The sequence below is a fragment of the Cervus elaphus genome, chromosome 20, assembly GCF_910594005.1.
Source record: "Cervus elaphus chromosome 20, mCerEla1.1, whole genome shotgun sequence".
In the NCBI taxonomy this organism is placed as follows: Eukaryota; Metazoa; Chordata; class Mammalia; order Artiodactyla; family Cervidae; genus Cervus; species Cervus elaphus.
Genome location: NC_057834.1, coordinates 73898760 through 73915988, shown reverse-complemented (window position 1 = coordinate 73915988; position 17229 = coordinate 73898760). Strand labels below are relative to the sequence as shown.

The window sequence follows — 17229 nt, the reverse complement described above, 5'->3', positions numbered from 1 at the left end:
ACTTTAAGTTTTAGTGACCCATGGTGTGTTTCCAGTTCAGTAAATATAGCTAATCTTTAGATGTATATACAGGTTAAGGTGAAACAATACAATCTCATATTGTTTTGCAAATACCAGATATCAATTTAAGTGCTACACAATTTATGTTTCATCAAGAAGCATCAGAACCTTTGCATCCATGTTTTGCAATATAGATTTTCTAAAACATCATGTTACCATTAAAACATACTTTTAAATAAATCAGTAGACACAATCCAACACTGTATATGCTGGAAAAATAAACAGCGATTTTTCTCATTTGCTAAAGAATATGTAATTATATATGCTGATAATGAGACTAGAACAATGTTAGTAACTTCATCTTTCAAACCATTACAGGGCCTCATTCACAAGTTCAGAATGTTGTTTCTAGATGTCTCTAATTTGGAAGGTTTTTAGCTTTCACTTGCAAAAAAAAGTATATTTTAGACCATCATTTTCATTGGGTATTTACTTTTGATGAAACCATCTTAAATAATCTTAGCTTTAAAGTTATATTCATTTTCTTCCTTTTTAGAATGTGGCTCAGATTAAGGCTAAGTCTACTAATTGTAGGGTTAGTATTTTTCTGAATATTGGCGCTATTTACAGTTTCAGATCAACAGTTGAAAGTGAATGTTTCTATATTTTTCACTTATTTTTCTTATTGTCATAAATTTGGAAAAAAAGTTTTCTCCCTCAGAGTTCATTCTGAAAATACACAGATTAAAATAATTTGTGAACTTTCACAATTTTACTGATAGGAGGTACAGTTTGCTTCCCACTTAACCACATACTATGTTACTATAAAATTAAACTGTACAGTATCATAGCCTTTCTGCTAACTGACCATTAAATACATCATAAGAGATATTGAGAAGCAACATACATCTTATTCCTAGCCAATCTGTCATATCCCTTCCATTTTCAAACCTTGTTCTTTGCAAGTGACCACAAAATTTGCTGCAATATCCATAACTCTTACTAAGAATCTGTGCAAACAACCTCAAGTATATTCCATTTCATTTTGTAAAACTTGCCAGTCTAAATTACTAAATTGATTTAAGGACTCAATAAGATGCCTTAAGACAGAAGGTGCTGAGTTAAGCGTATTTATTCAATTTCACTGGATAATGCCAAATTGCCCAAAAATGATTATCCACTTTGTTTCATCACTGTTCTGTATCCTAACCTATGCTATCCACCTTTTTAACATTTGCCACTATGATGGCTGTGAAACAGTATCTCACTGCAGTTTTATGTTACACTTCCATAAACACGACTGATATTGGGAATACTGTCTTGTGGTTATTAGTCATTTGGGTTTCCTCTTCTGTAAGCTGCCTTACAATATCTGTATCCCTTACTTATTTTTCTGATTTGTGGTCTTGATTCTTGCTTTATAGTTATCTGATTTTTTGATACTAACTATTGGGTGGAGGAAGTATTTTGGTTTTTTTTTCTCTCTCTTTTTGTGGCTTTTTCAGTTTGTATGCATTTTCTTTCCTTGAACAGGTTTTAATTTCAATGTTACTAGTTTTATCAATCTATTCTTTTGTGGTTAGTGCTTCTTTACTTAAGAAACCTTTCTCTACCCTTGGGTTACACAGTATTTTAAAAATTTCTAAATTCCTTTTCAATGTTAAGTCTTTATTTGGAATTTTGTATATTATGTGACATAGGCATATAATTCCCCCCTTCCCATATGTATGACAAATTACCCATCATCATCATCTATTGAACAGTCCCATTCTTCCCCCTTTTTTCCCCCTCATATTACACATATTTTTACATGTTTTCCTAAGTATCTCATATTTTTTGTTGTAATTACAATAAAAATATTTTCTGGTGGACTAACATTTTTATCATGATTATATATTGAATATATTAAATGCTTTTTCTCTATAACTACTGGTATAATCAAGTACTTCCTCTACTTTAACCTATGAAATTATGTTACCTTACATTACCAGAATAAATCAACTGAGTTTGATGACTTAGAACAAATTTTTTTTTTGCTAGATCTGGTTTGGTAATATTAATATCTATATATCTGCTTCCCTGAGTAGCTAAGCTGGTAAAGAATCTGCCTGCAATGCAGGAGACTCCAGTTTGATTCCTGAGTCATGAAGATCTGCTGGAGAAGGGATGTACCCACTCCAGTATTCTTGGGCTTCCCCGGTGGCTCAGCTTGTTAAGAATCTGCCTGCAATGTGGGACAGCCTGTAATTTCAGTGACGCACACTATCCTAGACTGTTTGGGTATTAAGGTCATACCTTACTAAACATAACATTCAGACACAACTACACTTTTTCTAGTCTTTTGAATGTTTTGTATGAGACTTGAGTATATGTTTTTTGAAATTATGGTAAAAATTATCTGCCCTGTGATTTCTCTCAGTAGATTGCTGCAGTTTTGTTAGATTATATTTTCTAATAAATTCCATTTTATTGAAGTTGCAAAATTTATTGGAATATTTTCATGTAACTTTCCTTTTGTTCTTCAATCTGTGCTGTATTTATACTTCCTTTTTAATTAACATATTGTGTCTTCACCCATTTTTAATATCAATCTAAACAAGTACATATTAGGAATTTCTAAAAATTGAATTATGTAAACTATCCAGGTGATTATTTATTAGACCCATATGCTGAGAAACAATGATCTAGAATGATGCTGTCCAATGCCAAGGAGGAACTGAATTTTTAATTTAAAAAATTTAAAAATTAATTTAAAACTTTATAGTCATGTGTGGCTAATGTCTACTGGACAGTGTAACTCTAGGAGGTCTAATAGAGACCTCCTAAAATAAAAGACTTCAATAAAAGACTTTAGTTTCTCTTAATGGCAATAATTTAATACACAGTCCATAATCTAAAATTTACAATAAGGTAATAAAATGTGCCAAAATTAGGCTAAAGAAAATTTGTGCACATTCAGTTCTGCATAATTTCACAAATTTTTCATGTGATGAATAACAGTAGTATTTTTTTAGAAACACATAGGAGTGAAGAAGCTGTGGAAACAAGAATATTTTCTCTTTTACATTAAGATGGTGTGCGTGTGTACTGAGTCGCTCAGCTGCGTCTGACTCCTTGCGACCCCATGGACTGTAACCCACTAGCTTCTCTGTCTATGGAATTTTCCAGGCAAGACTACTTGAGTGGGTTCCCATGCTCTCCTCCAGGGGAACTTCCCGACTCAGGGCTTGAATCTGCGTCTCCTGCATTGCAGGGGGATTCTTTAAGATTATTAGATTTATTTTAAAAAAAAAAATGAAGAAAATCATCTTTTCCTTCAATGTCTAGAAAAAAGTAACAAGATTTTTACAAATAGTTCTAAGGGTAAAAATTTGAAATGTTTACAAGTGTTTACTTTAAAATTTTATACCCAAGTAACACACTGGTAGAGTAGTTCTGAGACCATTTCAGTTTTAGAGCTTAACTATACATTTCAAATTTCACTGTAGCTTGCTGCACAAAATAGAAAGGCAGTTTTATACCACAGTGAAATTTATTGTGAGGACAGGGACCTTGCAAAGGACATAGTCAATCATGATATTGAAGAAATAAAAGGAAGGAAATGAATAAGACCCAGTTTTTCCCTTCTAATTTGTGTATCATGTCTTATTTATGAAACAATATTGTAGAACTTTATCACTCGTAATATTAAGGAAGGTTATAAACTTAAGTCATTTGGCTCTGCAAATAACACACAAGGTATGTTTTAATATTGGAGAAAGAAATTTAAATGAGAACCTAAAATGTGGATTATATAGAGCTATATGTATGTGGACCTGGACCTATGCCAGGTATTTATTGTTCTATCCTAAATGAAAAGTATATATGTGTACATTACATAATTCAATTTTTTAAAGTTCCTGATACACACTTATGGCCTTTACAGTCTTATATTCTTTCTCTTGATCCTGCTTTCTACATATTACAATCACAGATTATTTAGAAAAAAAAAATAGGTAAGCAGGGATAGGTAAGGAAATGAATAGATAGAAGGTGAGGGATAAATTATTATAGGCTGTGTATTAGAATAAATTACTGTAATTAAACAATTAACACTTATATAAAGATACCTACTAAATAATAGGGAACACTAGTCTAAAAATTAAGTTGGTTTTACCAGTAGAGAGAGATGGAGGTTTAAGATCCAAGAAGTTATGTGAAACTGAAGTGTGGGGAAAGTGCTTTTAAATTATTATGCAAAGAGATGAAGAGATGAAATAGTAAGGTGAGGAAGGGAATGATTTATGAAGAAAATCAGATGACAGTAACCCAAACTAGCAGGAAAAGAAATGGATCATTATTCAATTATGAATCACCTTGTTTTATATTTTAATGATCCTGTTCTTAGTTTTCCTGCACACTTTTTTTTATTGCTTTTCAGCTTTTCATCTGACTAGTTACCACTACAGCATATTTAACTTAAAGACAGGTACTGGTAGGAGTCCTTTTGAATAAAACTACTCACAATTCAGCATCATTAGCATATCATTTTGCTTCTCCTTTAATCAAATATTTCTAAAAACTCAGAAGCTATTATTTTTTTGTTAACCACAGCAGATATGCCTCTCATTTATATTCATGACCTGCTTTGACTGCACTTGGGAGAAATGCTTCCATGATGAATAAGCTGCCTCAAAGATGTTAGGTTACCATCTTGGATTGATTTTTTGTTTTGTTTTGTTTGCCAGTTTCCTTGGTATGATAATTCTTTTTTTTTTTTTGGTATGATAATTCTTATGGTAACTTGTATGGCAATTCTATGGAATAGTTGACTCTTAAGAAAAAATTTTAAAACTTACATAAGAAGGCAGTCTTACAAGCTGGTTATATCCTTTTCTTTACTATATAACATTCGAGCCAAATAAATGTGAGGTATTATCCGTGGATGTCAGAGTAGACACTGCACGATGCTGAAACTGCTCTGCTGTCCCTCTCTCTGCTGCCCCTGCGGTACACTGTGCTCCGTACCAACTAATAATAAGCCTATCACTCCTAATCAAGAGGATGCTTTTTCCCCCTGTCGGACAAATCAGATCATTTCTAGATATGGCCTCTTCCTGACGAGAGTAAAAACTCATACCATACTTTAAGGACACAATCCTGAAGCCTCAAGGCTTCCACTGCTCCTGAATTTACTACCAAAAAAAAAAAAAAAAGAGGAAGTTCTAGTCACTGCATTTGGTCATGGCTATTTCTGCTTCTTGCTAATTATATGTCCTTGTGCAAGTTATAGATCCTTCCTGTGCTAACATTATCTATGAAAAATAAAAACTAAAGAGCACTAATAGCATAGTGAAGAATATATGATAGCACCTGGACAGGATAGAGTTGTCAGGGGCTAGGGATGGGTGTGAAATGATGACATCAGAATTAACTGGGAGGGAAAACGAGAGCTGCTTGTGATGTTAGTAATGTCCTATATTTGATAAGGATTTGGATAACAGATCTAAGCATTTGTTAAAACTCAGTTAATGTACAATTAAAATTTGGGCATTAAAAAAATTTGGGCATTAGATTTTATGTGAACTTTAACTCAAAGAAAAACTATACACAAATATTTAACTCTTTTGAATGAAATATGTGAAGTGTTTATGGGAAAGTATGATGATGTTTGTAGTTTACCCTGAACTGCATCAAAAAAGAGAAGAGACTGAAGGATGCGTCGAGGATAGAGAGATGGATAAATAATAGCAGAGTAAAACGTTAACAGTAGAATCTCTGTAGTGCATAAAACAGTGATCACTGTGAAATTCTTTCAACTTGGCTTTATGTTTGAAAAAATGTTAGGAAAAAAAGCATCCTTGTTTATAGAGTATCCATAGTCAGTGATAGCACATAACCATTTTTGGCTGAAGAGCAATGAATGGGAAGTCAAATCACTGAATCTAATAGATTCAGTCAAAAATCTACTGCTGCTTTTTCCATAAATGTTTGATCCCAAATCATGATTTACTTAAAAAAAAAAAAAAAAAAAGGCTCTGGCATTCTTATATAAAACTCAATTACTTTCATTTATTACTTTCTAAAAAGCTTAATCATGCATGTAATTCAGGTAGTCACAGTTGATAAGATGACACATATACAGAAAGCAACTATTAGAAAAAGTAGAAAGAGAAGATAAAAAGCAAATATAATTTTACTGTATGACAAATCTCTCTCAAATAGTTTTCTACTTATTAAATACCTCTTATGGTGCACTATTTTTAAAAATTTCAACTTCCTACACATTATTCAAAAGGTGTTGTTAACAGATTTAGTGCTGAAAATGCTTCAGTTTGTCAAGTCCGATGAGGGGGATATCAGATTATTTTATATAGCTCAGACATAAATCATGAGCTATATAGGTGAAGGTTAATGAACAAGATAAGCAAACATATGTTGAGTGTTGAAAGGTTAGTTAACTTAGGAGCTGCAACTTACCTACCTAACAGAGCTGAGTGATGCTCACAGCGAGAGCACAGAGGCACAAGAGGAAAGGAAAGGGCAGCTGGATGTGGGGTGGTAAGGACTCCTGGGAATTAACTTCAAGTTTAAAGAATAACTGTTGGCACTTACTGCAACGGGGTAAAATATTACTCACTGGCTTAAGTAGGTATTGATAAGAAAATAACAAACCATTCCTTATGCATTTGAATAATACAGTTACTTTTACAAAAAATTCACTTACTTGATTGTCTTTTTCATTATCTTTGATAACCAAATATCTCAATAAGTTCAACGAAGCCATTATCCTGTTAATAAAAAAAACTATATGATTTGTTACTTACAGTACAATTTTACATAATCAACAATTTCAGTGAATAAAGGTTAAGTTAAAACCTTGGGTATACTTCTGCAATTATGTCTGGGCATCCGAAACTTTTCCTTTAAAATATTTTACCACATATCTTCCTCCCTTAACATAATTTACTACTCTCATTCTCCAAGTTCACAAAATTTAATTGTGAAAATTACTATTCTTTTTCCCCGAGGGAAACTTGTTATCTTTAATGTTTGAGAGTACCATCTTTTGCTTCTTGAATTTTAAGATTCCTTTTATACACAAGTATTTCTCAACATTCATTCTAGTAATACTAAAAGTAAAATTACATGTTGTATATGAAAAAAAAAAGATGTACGACTTGGAAAACAAAACAATAAAATCCAAACATATAAGCAACTAAACAACAAAAATTACTTAAACATGTAAATATGTAATTTTATGAACTAACAATTAACTATAAAATCACAGGAAAATATGTTTTATTTTAGTTTAGGTTCCCAAAGCAGGGGTTTCACATTTTATTCTGAATTTACTATGTGAACCTTAGTAATGGTCACCTCACCTATCTGAGTTTTGCAGTAGATCTGTTTCAGCACCCTCTGGGAGAAAGAGTACCAAATCTAGAAGGGAAATCAGCTGTGGTCCTGTAAACCATTTGTTATGTGTTTTCTGAGAAGCAAAAGAAAACATGAAAAAGGCTTTAAATAACAGGTTGATAAATATATGTGTTTTCCTAGTACCTTGATACTACAAAAATAATCCATTACACATTTTAAATACATATTTTTTACTTTGATTTCCATTCTCTCATTCACTATTTCCAGGCACTTGGAAACAAACCCTGCTAGTTTGACAGCACTGGTATGCTCTTTCTCTGTTCTCTATATGGAATTACTGAGTATTTACAAACAGACTTCAGTTTCCATTAATATTTCACAAGTATGCAGCAAAACAAAAAGAACTCATATTATTAGAACCAATACAATTTAAATCTATAGTTAACAAATTTCAAAATCCAAGTTTTTAAAAAAGAGGAGAAATGGGGGGAAAATATGCAAGCATACCTCATTTCACTGCACTTCACTTTACTGCATTTTTTTACATATTGAAGGCTTATGGCAACTTTGTGTCAAGTAAGTCTATCAGCACCATGTTTCCAACAGCATTTATTCACTTCACATCTGTGTCACATTTTGGTAATTCTCCAAAATTTCAAACTCATTATTATATATTTGTCAAGGTGATCTGTGATTAGTGATCTTTGATGTTATTATCATTAACTGTTTTGGGCCACCATGAACCATGCTCACAGAAGACAGTGAACTTAAAAAGTGTGTGTGTTTTGACTGCTCCAATGTCTGTCCATCCCTCTCTCTCTCTCCCTCTCCTTTGTCTTCCCTATTTCCTGAGACATGACAATACTGAAATTAGGCCAATTAATAACCCTACGATGTATTCAAGTAAAAGGAAGAGTCATATAAGTCTCATTTTAAATCGAAAGCTAGAAATGATTAAGCTTAGTGAGGAAGCATGTTGAAGGCCAAGCTAGGCCTCTTGTGCCAAAAACAATTAGCCAAATTAGCCTAAATGCAAAGGAAAAGTTCTTGAAGGAAATTTAAGAGCTACTTAACTGAACACACGAATGATAAGAAAGTGAAACAGCCTTATTGCTGATATAGAGACAGTTTTAGTGGTCTGGATAGAAGATCAAACCAACCACAACATTCTCTTAAGCTAAAATGTAATATAGAGCAAGGTCCTAACTTGTCCATTTTATGAAGGCTAAGAGAGGTGAGAAAGCTGCAGAAGGCAAGTTTGAAGCTAGTAGATGTTGGCTTATAAGCTTGAAGGAAAGCAACCAATTCCAGACCTAACAGTGCAAGGTGAACCAGCAAGTGCAGATGTAGAAGCTGCAGTAAGTGATTCAGAAAATCTAGGAAGGTAATTTTGGGTTTCTCTTGTGGCTCAGATGGTTAAAAAAAATCTGCCTGCAATGCAGGAGACCTGGGTTCAATCCTTGGGTTGGGAAGATCCCCTAGAGGAGGGCATGGCAACCCATTCCAGTATTCTTGCCTGGAGAATCCCCATGGACAGAGGAGTCTGGCGGGCTACTGTCCATGGGGTTGCAAACAGTTGGACACAAATCAGTGACCATGCACAGCACAAGAAGGTAATTAATGAACGTAGCTACACTAACCAAAGGATTTTCAATGTAGATGAAAACAGACTTATACTGCAACAAGATGCCACCTAGGCTTTCACAGCAAGAGGAGAAAATGCCTGACTTCAAAGCTTCGAAAGACAGACTGACTCTCAAGAGTTAAAAAAGCTGGTGGCTTGAGGTTGAAACTAATGCTTATTTTTACTGTTCCAAAAATCATAGGGCCTGTAAGAATCATACCAAATCTACTCTGCCTATGCTGTATAAATGGAACAATAAAACCTTGACAGCATATTTGTTTACAACATGGTTTACTGAACATTTTAACCCTACTCTTGAGATCTACTGCTCAGAAGAAAGATTATTTTCAAAATATTACTACAGCTCACTGACAATGTACTTTGTCACTTAAAAGATCTAATGGAGATATAAAATGAGATTGTCTTCATGCCTGCGAACACAATCCATTCTGCAGCCCATGGAAAAAGGAGTAATTTCAACTTTAAAGTCTTACTCTTTAAGAAATATATTTCATAAAGCTATTGCTTCAGAGACAGTGATTCTTCTGATGTATCTGGGCAGAGCAAACTGAAAACCTTCTGGAATCATTCATGATTCATGAGAAAAGGTTAAAATATCAATATTCAGAGGAATTTGGAAGAAACTGATTCCAGCCCTCACAAATGACTTAGAAGAGTTCAAGACTTCAGTGGAGGGACTTCCCTGGTGGTCCAGTGGTTAAGAATCCACCTTCCAATGCAGAGGACGTAGGTTCAATCCCTAGTCAGAGAACTAAGATCCCACATGCAACAGGGCAACTAAGCCCACATGCCACAACGAAGACCCAGCACAGCCAAATTTTTTTTTAAAAAAGGAATTAACAATAACTGTGGTGGAAACAGCAAGAGAACTAAAATTAGAAGTGGAGCCTGAAGATGTAAATGAACTGCTGCAATTTCAATGATAAAATCTGAACAGATGAGGAGCTGTTTCTCCTGGGTTGGCAAAGAAAATTGTGTCTTGAAACTGAATGGACTCCTGATGAAGATGCTACTCAGACTGTTGACAATGACAATGATAACAAAGGATTTAGAATATTACATAAACTTAGTTGATAAAGCAGTGGCAGAGTTTGAGAGGATGGACTTCAATAATCAAAGAACGTCTATTGTGGGTAAAATGCTGTGAAACAGCTTTGCATGCTGCAGAGAAATCATCTGTGAAAGAAACAGTCAATCGATCTGGCAAACTTTACTGCTGTCTTACTTTAAGAAATAGCCATAGCACCTTGATCAGTAGCCATTAACATCGACCTTCCACTAGGAAAAAGATTACAACTACATGAAGGTTCAGATGATGGTTATCATTTATTTTAAAATTAAGGTATGTACATCTTTTTTTAGACATAATGCTACTGCACTTAACAGATAAAAATGTAGTCTAATTAACTTTGATATGCACTAGGAAACCAAAAATGTTGTGTGACTTGCTTTACTGAGATTTCTGCTTTATCATGGTGATCTGGAGCCAGACCCATACTATCTCTGAGGTGTGCCTGTACCCTAATATTAGAGATAGAAAAGGTCCATAGAGCAAGATTCCACATTAATGTATTTCCACAAATGAATAAATAAGTCCTACAAAATAAAAGAACAAATTGATAATTGACACCTTAGTTATGCTCTTACCTTTAATGACATGTCAATTTGATTTTTGATATTTTGAATAATAAAGGCCTCCACACCTGAGTGATTACTTGTATTCAGTAAGCACCTTTAAAGCAAAATTACAATACATTTGAAATTATACTGGACTGAATTATAATTAAATGATGATGAAAGTTTTACAAATTCATATGGGCCATGTGTTATTTGCAGAAATGGGAAAAAACCAGTGCCAACAATGACAAAGTCACCTGTTATGGCTACTGCCCTCATTAACTGGCAAATTCTATTTTAACTGGGTTTTTCCAAAAAGAAATTTCGATTAAACCAAATTTGAATCTTTTTATGCATGTAGTTGAAATGATCTAACATGGCAAGAACAGTCACTAGTATAATAGCTTAAAAACTCCCCAAATTATTCCCTGTTTGACTAGTCTGGTTAGATTAACTTAATTGCAAAGAAAGGAAACTCAATCTGATCAGCCTAAGAAAAGGGAGTTTTCTGGGTAGGAATACAGGTAGATCAGAATAGGAAAGCTGGTATAAGACCTAAGCATCAAATGGAGATTTCATAAACCTACTCTGATTCTTCTCAAATAGAAATGAATAAAAAAGGAATCAAGAGTGCTAATACTGGGCAGTCCCAAAGAACACTTCTTACTTAGCATGTTAATGCTGCCCCAATTTGGTTTTAACTCATTTTTATTACCCAGGTATCAACAAACTAAGGTCTGCAGGCCAAATCCAGCCTACTGCCTGTTTTGTTTTATTGGACTACACTGACCCTTACTACAAACACAAAGTTGAGCAATTGCAACAGAGGCTGTGTGGCCCATAAAGACTATATTTACTTATGGCCCTTTAAGAAAATTTGCTGATTTTCAAATCAGAGCTTTGCTGATTGCTCTGAATTGCTAGAATCTTTTGCTCCTCAAATAGTACTATTAATAAGCTCCACTATTAAAGTGAATAGGCTGTCAAAGGTTATAACTCCATTAATTTTAAGAGCCATTAATTTCAACTGTGAATAATGGATATTATTGACATATATAAAGTTCTAGCAGAAGCCTTACCAATCTCAGTTTAATCTTTTAAGTCTATTTTAACTTTAGAGTATTTCAATTAATTGAAATGAAGTGTATATATGTTTATTTATTATGTAATATTCACATAATGTTTATATATGTATCCATAATTTTTGATTAATTCATCTCTACCTATTACAGAGAAGAGAGTGGAATTACGTGCAAAACATACCAAAATACAATAATCTTGAATAATTAATGGCATTAATTTGGCTTTTAATCAACCACACATTTCTCAATTAACCTTTGATACATACCTAAATAATGTATATTTGCCTTGTGGATCCAATTTGTTAATATACAGCTGAAGCACAGCTAAACCTTTTTTCCTCTAAAATGGAACAAATAATATTGTTACATAAATTAAAGATTAAATTATTAAAACTTTTCACTGCAACTCATTATTATTTAGTCCCAGATATTTACATACCAATGTCTCAATGGGGCAGAGGGTCATTACTTTGACTAAGCCCTGGAAATAAAAAAACAAATTTATTTCAAATACTAGATTATATTGACTACAAAGAAACAACTATATTACTAATGTATACTAAAAATTCAGAGAAATGAGGATAAGAGATTTAAAGCTGAAGTAATTTTTGCCTTAAGCCTTTCATTCTACTGTTATGCCCACAGGAAGCTAAGTACAATCCATTTTGTAACTGATATTGAGTGGGTGTTACCAAGTGTATAGTTAGAAGCACATAGTAATTTTCAATTATGTCTAGGGTGGCAAAAGAAATGAAATCAAACATGTAGAAATATAATCCATTAATTTAAAATAATCATAGATTTAGTATATACTAACAGAAGCCAAAAAAACATTTACTTTTGCTTTATTGACTATGCCAAAGCCTCTGACTGCAGATCACAACAAACTGTGTAAAATTCTTAAAGAGATGGGAATACCAGACTACCTGACCTGCCTCCTGAGAAACCTGTATGCAGGTCAGGAAGCAACAGTTAGAACTGGACATGGAACAACAGACTGGTTCCAAATAGGAAAAGGAGTACGTCAAGTCTGTATACTGTCACCCTGCTTATTTAACTTAAATGCAGAGTACATTATGCGAAATGCCGGGCTGGATGAAGCACAAGCTGGAATCAAGACTGCCGGGGAAATATCAATAAGCTCAGATACACAGATGACACCACCCTTATGGCAGAAAAGTGAAGAAGAACTAAAGAGCCTCTTGATGAAAATAAAAGAGGAGAGTGAAAAGGTTGGCTTAAAACTCAATATTCAGAAAACTTAAGATCATGGCATCCAGTGCCAACATTTCATGGCAAATAGATGGGGAAACAGTGGAAACAGTGACAGACTATTTTTTTTTTTTTTTTGGCTCCAAACTCACTGCAGATGGTGACTGCAGCCATGAAATTAAAAGATGCTTGCTCCCTGGAAGAAAATCTATGACCAACCTAGACAGCATATTAAAAAGCAGAGACATTACTTTGCCAACAAAGGTCTGTCTAGTCGAAGCTGTGGTTTTTCCAGTAGTCATGTATGGATGTGAGAACTGGACTGTAAAGAAAGTTGAGCACCGAAGAATTGATGCTTTTGAACTGCAGTGTTGGAGAAGACTCTTGAGAGTTCCTTGGACTGCAAGGAGATCCAACCAGTCCATCCTAAAGGAAATCAGTCCTGAATATTCATTGAAAGGAGTGATGCTGAAGGTGAAACTCCCATACTTTGGCCATCTGATGGGAAGAACAGACTCACTGGAAAAGACCCTGATGCTGGGAAAGATTGAAGGGAGGAGGAGAACGGGACGACAGAGGATGAGATAGTTGGATGGCATCACCGACACAATGGTCATGAGTTTGAGTAGGCTCCAGGAGTAGGCGATGGACAGGGAAGTCTGGCGTGCTACAGTCCATGGGGTTGCAGAGTGGGACACGACTGAGCAACTGAACTGAAACTGATTTTTCTATTTAAGTAGTGGAAAAACAATTTGCTACATTGACATCTAAGACCTATTTGGCTATGATAACAAATAATTAACAAACAGGGGTAAAACAAGTCACAGGAGAGAAAAACAAAACGTTTTTGTAGTAATGAATTATATATGCCTTGATGGAGTCCTTCTGAGGTCCTCAGGACCTGAGTTATGATAAAAGTAAAGGAGCTTCATTTTGCAAGGTTCCTACAGAACCAAAGTGTTAAAGAAGAAAGCTGTATTTCCACTGGATGCTATACTGTCAAATATAGTAGCCACTAGCCACATATAGCTAGTTAAGGTTAAATTAAATAGAATTTAGAATTCAGTTCTTTATGTCACACCAGCCACGTTTCAAGTGTTCAATATGGCTAGTGGCTTTCATACTGTACAGCACAGAGAATAGGATACTTTCACCATCACAGAAAGTTCTACTGGACAGCGAGGTACCAGAGTTTTCAAAGGATATGGAGAAAAAAGCAGGAAAGGAGTCTGAGAAGAACTTTACTTTAGACTAGAAAAGCGGCATTTTTCAAGATCAGAATACATATTTTACTTACCTGAGGTACAGTAAGGAAACTCTTGATTTCTAAGTACTGGTGAAGTAGACTGCTGTCCTCTATTCTCAGTAAACCATTCTCCAACAGATCCTACAGATTGAAATATATGCAGAGACACAAATATGATAATGTCAACAGCTGTATTTGTTAACATGACTGTGTATTTAAATTACAATGGTTGCAAACAAATCTTACCAATCCTTTGGAGAAAACAGACTCTTCTGTTCTGGAAGACAGTATTAAAATTTATCAACATGGTTTTCTAAATTGCTTTAGAATTATTCTTCACTTTAGGAAAAATAAAGCAAAAATTGAATTTTAAATACTTTAAAAAAAAGGAGAAATTCTGTTGAAGAACTTAGTCAAAATTCTTAATCCACCTTTGATCTGTCTTTCGATTTGGCTACTGATATCCAAATTTACCATAATCAGTCCACTCAGGGCTTATTTCCTGGTACCAGATCAGTAGAATTTCAACACCAAGTGCTAAGAAACAAATTATGCCTGATATAATGCCATGTATTCTAATTGAGTAATTGGTTAAATCTTTTGAATTCTTTATATATATATCTATATAAAGTAATGCTTTCCATTTATTTATTTTTTAAAGGTTTACAATCATTATTAATTAAATATTTAAGATCCCTGGCAAAACCTATGATCTTAGGCTCCAGGTTCTTGTTCTAACCATAGAAGGAATTAAAAGTGTTCCGTTTTTTGCCTCAATGAATAAACAGTTTGGAAATTTTAAGACTATAGAACTGAATATTAAAATCAATACACATTCTCATTTTATGTAGATAACAGAAACTATGTAAAATCATTAACACATACACAATACAGTAAATTTACAGAGCAACTACTTGTGCCAGGAGACCCTTGGAAATTCCTGCCTTGTAGGCTGAGGCTTTGGACATTTGCCATGTGACAAATTTTCCTTCACCTGGGAAGAGGTGGGATTAATAAACTGTCACTAGTATTCCTAGAGGATAGCACTGAAAGGCCCTGACTGATCTCAAGAGAGAGTTTCAACATGTTATAGAAAAAGAAAACAAAGCATAGAGTTGTGCAAGATTCTTAAATATCTATCTGGGAAAACTGCATACCTGTTACTTGGTAATTTTTTTTAAAAGAGAAAGTTTTTCTTCTTATTGGTGCCTCAAATGAGAGAAGTTATTGAATGATATCACTGTCAATAATCTAAGTTTAAAAAGGTAGAGTCAAGACTTCCCTTCTTTTGATGCAGTTCACAGATTGTATCCATGAAGCAAAACCATGGATTACTTTCTTTCTTGACCACCTCTCCTTAGATTGGAAGAGGCTGCAATGGGATAGAGGTATTTTAATTTACCACCTTCTGAAATAAGCAAAGAAACCCTAGAAGCAGATTACTGGAAATCTCCTTAAAAGACAATATTTTAATATTATCTTTAGTTTAAAGTAAGAAATTTTGTTGTAAACATCCCTTTGGTTCATTTCTGTCTCTTGTGAATACTTGCGTCACTATTTTATAAAATAATTAATTAACTAGGGTCTGGCAAAGACTAAGTAGTTTCCCTTGATCTTGACAAGGACTATTTTAACACTATTATTTAATTCTGAGATGTCACTTAAATAATCTTACCTTTGTAAAAGGACGTCAATATGCCCCATATTAAATTGCAAAAGATATGATGGGCTAAAATAGAAAAAATGTATATATAAACACACACACGTTACACACGCACTTTTAGAAGCACATATCCACTCAGGATCACATTAATAATCCAGTAAAAAGATGATGGCAATTTAGACCACCCTATTGGCAACTGGCCCAGCAGCTTCAAAACTAAGCTCAGTTTAACACTTTCTGACTCTTGTCCCAATCATTCCTTATGTCTATTTCAACACCTCCCCCACAACCCTTTTCACTACTGATGATTACTGGCTTTAAAAAGATTATAGGCAGTAATACTTAGAATAAAAATAGGTTTTGTTTAAACTTCACTGAAAATGTACTAATACATTAATAAATATATGTTGGACATTAGATAAATGAGTTTGATGCTATTCCTTTTAGAATACATAAACACTAACTCCTACCTTAAGACCATTGGAAGCTGATCAATACTGATGCCCTGCACAAATACTAGATATGCCAGAGAAGCCATAGAGTCTGATAACTGTTTGTCTTCTTCTTCCTCAAATTCAAGGTAATTCCAAATCTTCTTTTTCCTTCCATGATTAAAAATCATTTTGGGAAAAGGGTATCCAATTGCTGACAAAAATCCCTGTGAAATGGATAAAAAAGGAAGCTACAGCAGACACACTACTGTGCCCTCTCCCACCCCATATTCACGTCCTATATGATCCCCTCCTCTTGAGCGTAGGTAGGACCTGTGAGACTTGTTTCTACCCAGCAGACTATGGCAAGATGCCACCCCATGATCAGATTTTGTTCTACAGCAAAAGTGAAGCGACTTTTGCAGATATAATTAGAGCCCCAAATCAGCTGATCTGAGTTAAGAAGGGAGACTATCCTCTGTGGGCCTGACTTAAGAGGAAGAATGTTTTTAAAGAGGATCCAGGCCCTCTTTAAGAGTCAGAAACTCAACTCTGCTGGCTTTAAAGAACTAAGCCGCCAAGTTATGAGGGGGCCTATTTAGAGGGCTATCTGGCAGGGAACTACAGGCAGCTTCTAGAAACTCAAAGTGGTCCCTAGCCAGCAAGAAAATGGAGTGTGTGTGTGCTCAGTAGCTCAGTCATGTCTGACTCTTTGCAACTCCATAAACTGGCTCCTCTGTCCTTGGAATTTTCTAGGCAAGAAAACTGGAGTAGGTTGCCAAATGGAGACCTCAATCCTGTAACTTCAAGAAGATGAATTTCTGCCAACAATCTGAAGGAAGTGAGTAGGAAGATGAGACAGTTCTGGAGATAGATGGTGGTGATGGTTATGCAACAATGTGAATGTACTTAATGCCACTGAACTATACAGTTAATGGTTAAAATGGTAAATTTTACGTATGTGTATACTACTC

The 17229-nt window shown here is 34.4% G+C and overlaps 1 protein-coding gene across 1 annotated transcript in view; it reads right to left on the bottom strand.

Annotated features, from left to right (window-relative positions):
- Nucleotides 1-17229, bottom strand: part of GLMN (glomulin, FKBP associated protein) — a 44593-nt gene that overhangs the window by 6407 nt on the left and 20957 nt on the right. The window contains exons 8-16 of the mRNA XM_043878899.1: nucleotides 16295-16482; nucleotides 15837-15890; nucleotides 14408-14438; nucleotides 14213-14302; nucleotides 12143-12184; nucleotides 11970-12043; nucleotides 10652-10736; nucleotides 7365-7471; nucleotides 6707-6770 (exon numbers count right to left, since the gene is read on the bottom strand). Of these exons, the coding sequence (XP_043734834.1) occupies nucleotides 6707-6770; nucleotides 7365-7471; nucleotides 10652-10736; nucleotides 11970-12043; nucleotides 12143-12184; nucleotides 14213-14302; nucleotides 14408-14438; nucleotides 15837-15890; nucleotides 16295-16482 (735 nt within the window). The remainder of the gene's footprint in view (nucleotides 1-6706; nucleotides 6771-7364; nucleotides 7472-10651; nucleotides 10737-11969; nucleotides 12044-12142; nucleotides 12185-14212; nucleotides 14303-14407; nucleotides 14439-15836; nucleotides 15891-16294; nucleotides 16483-17229) is intronic.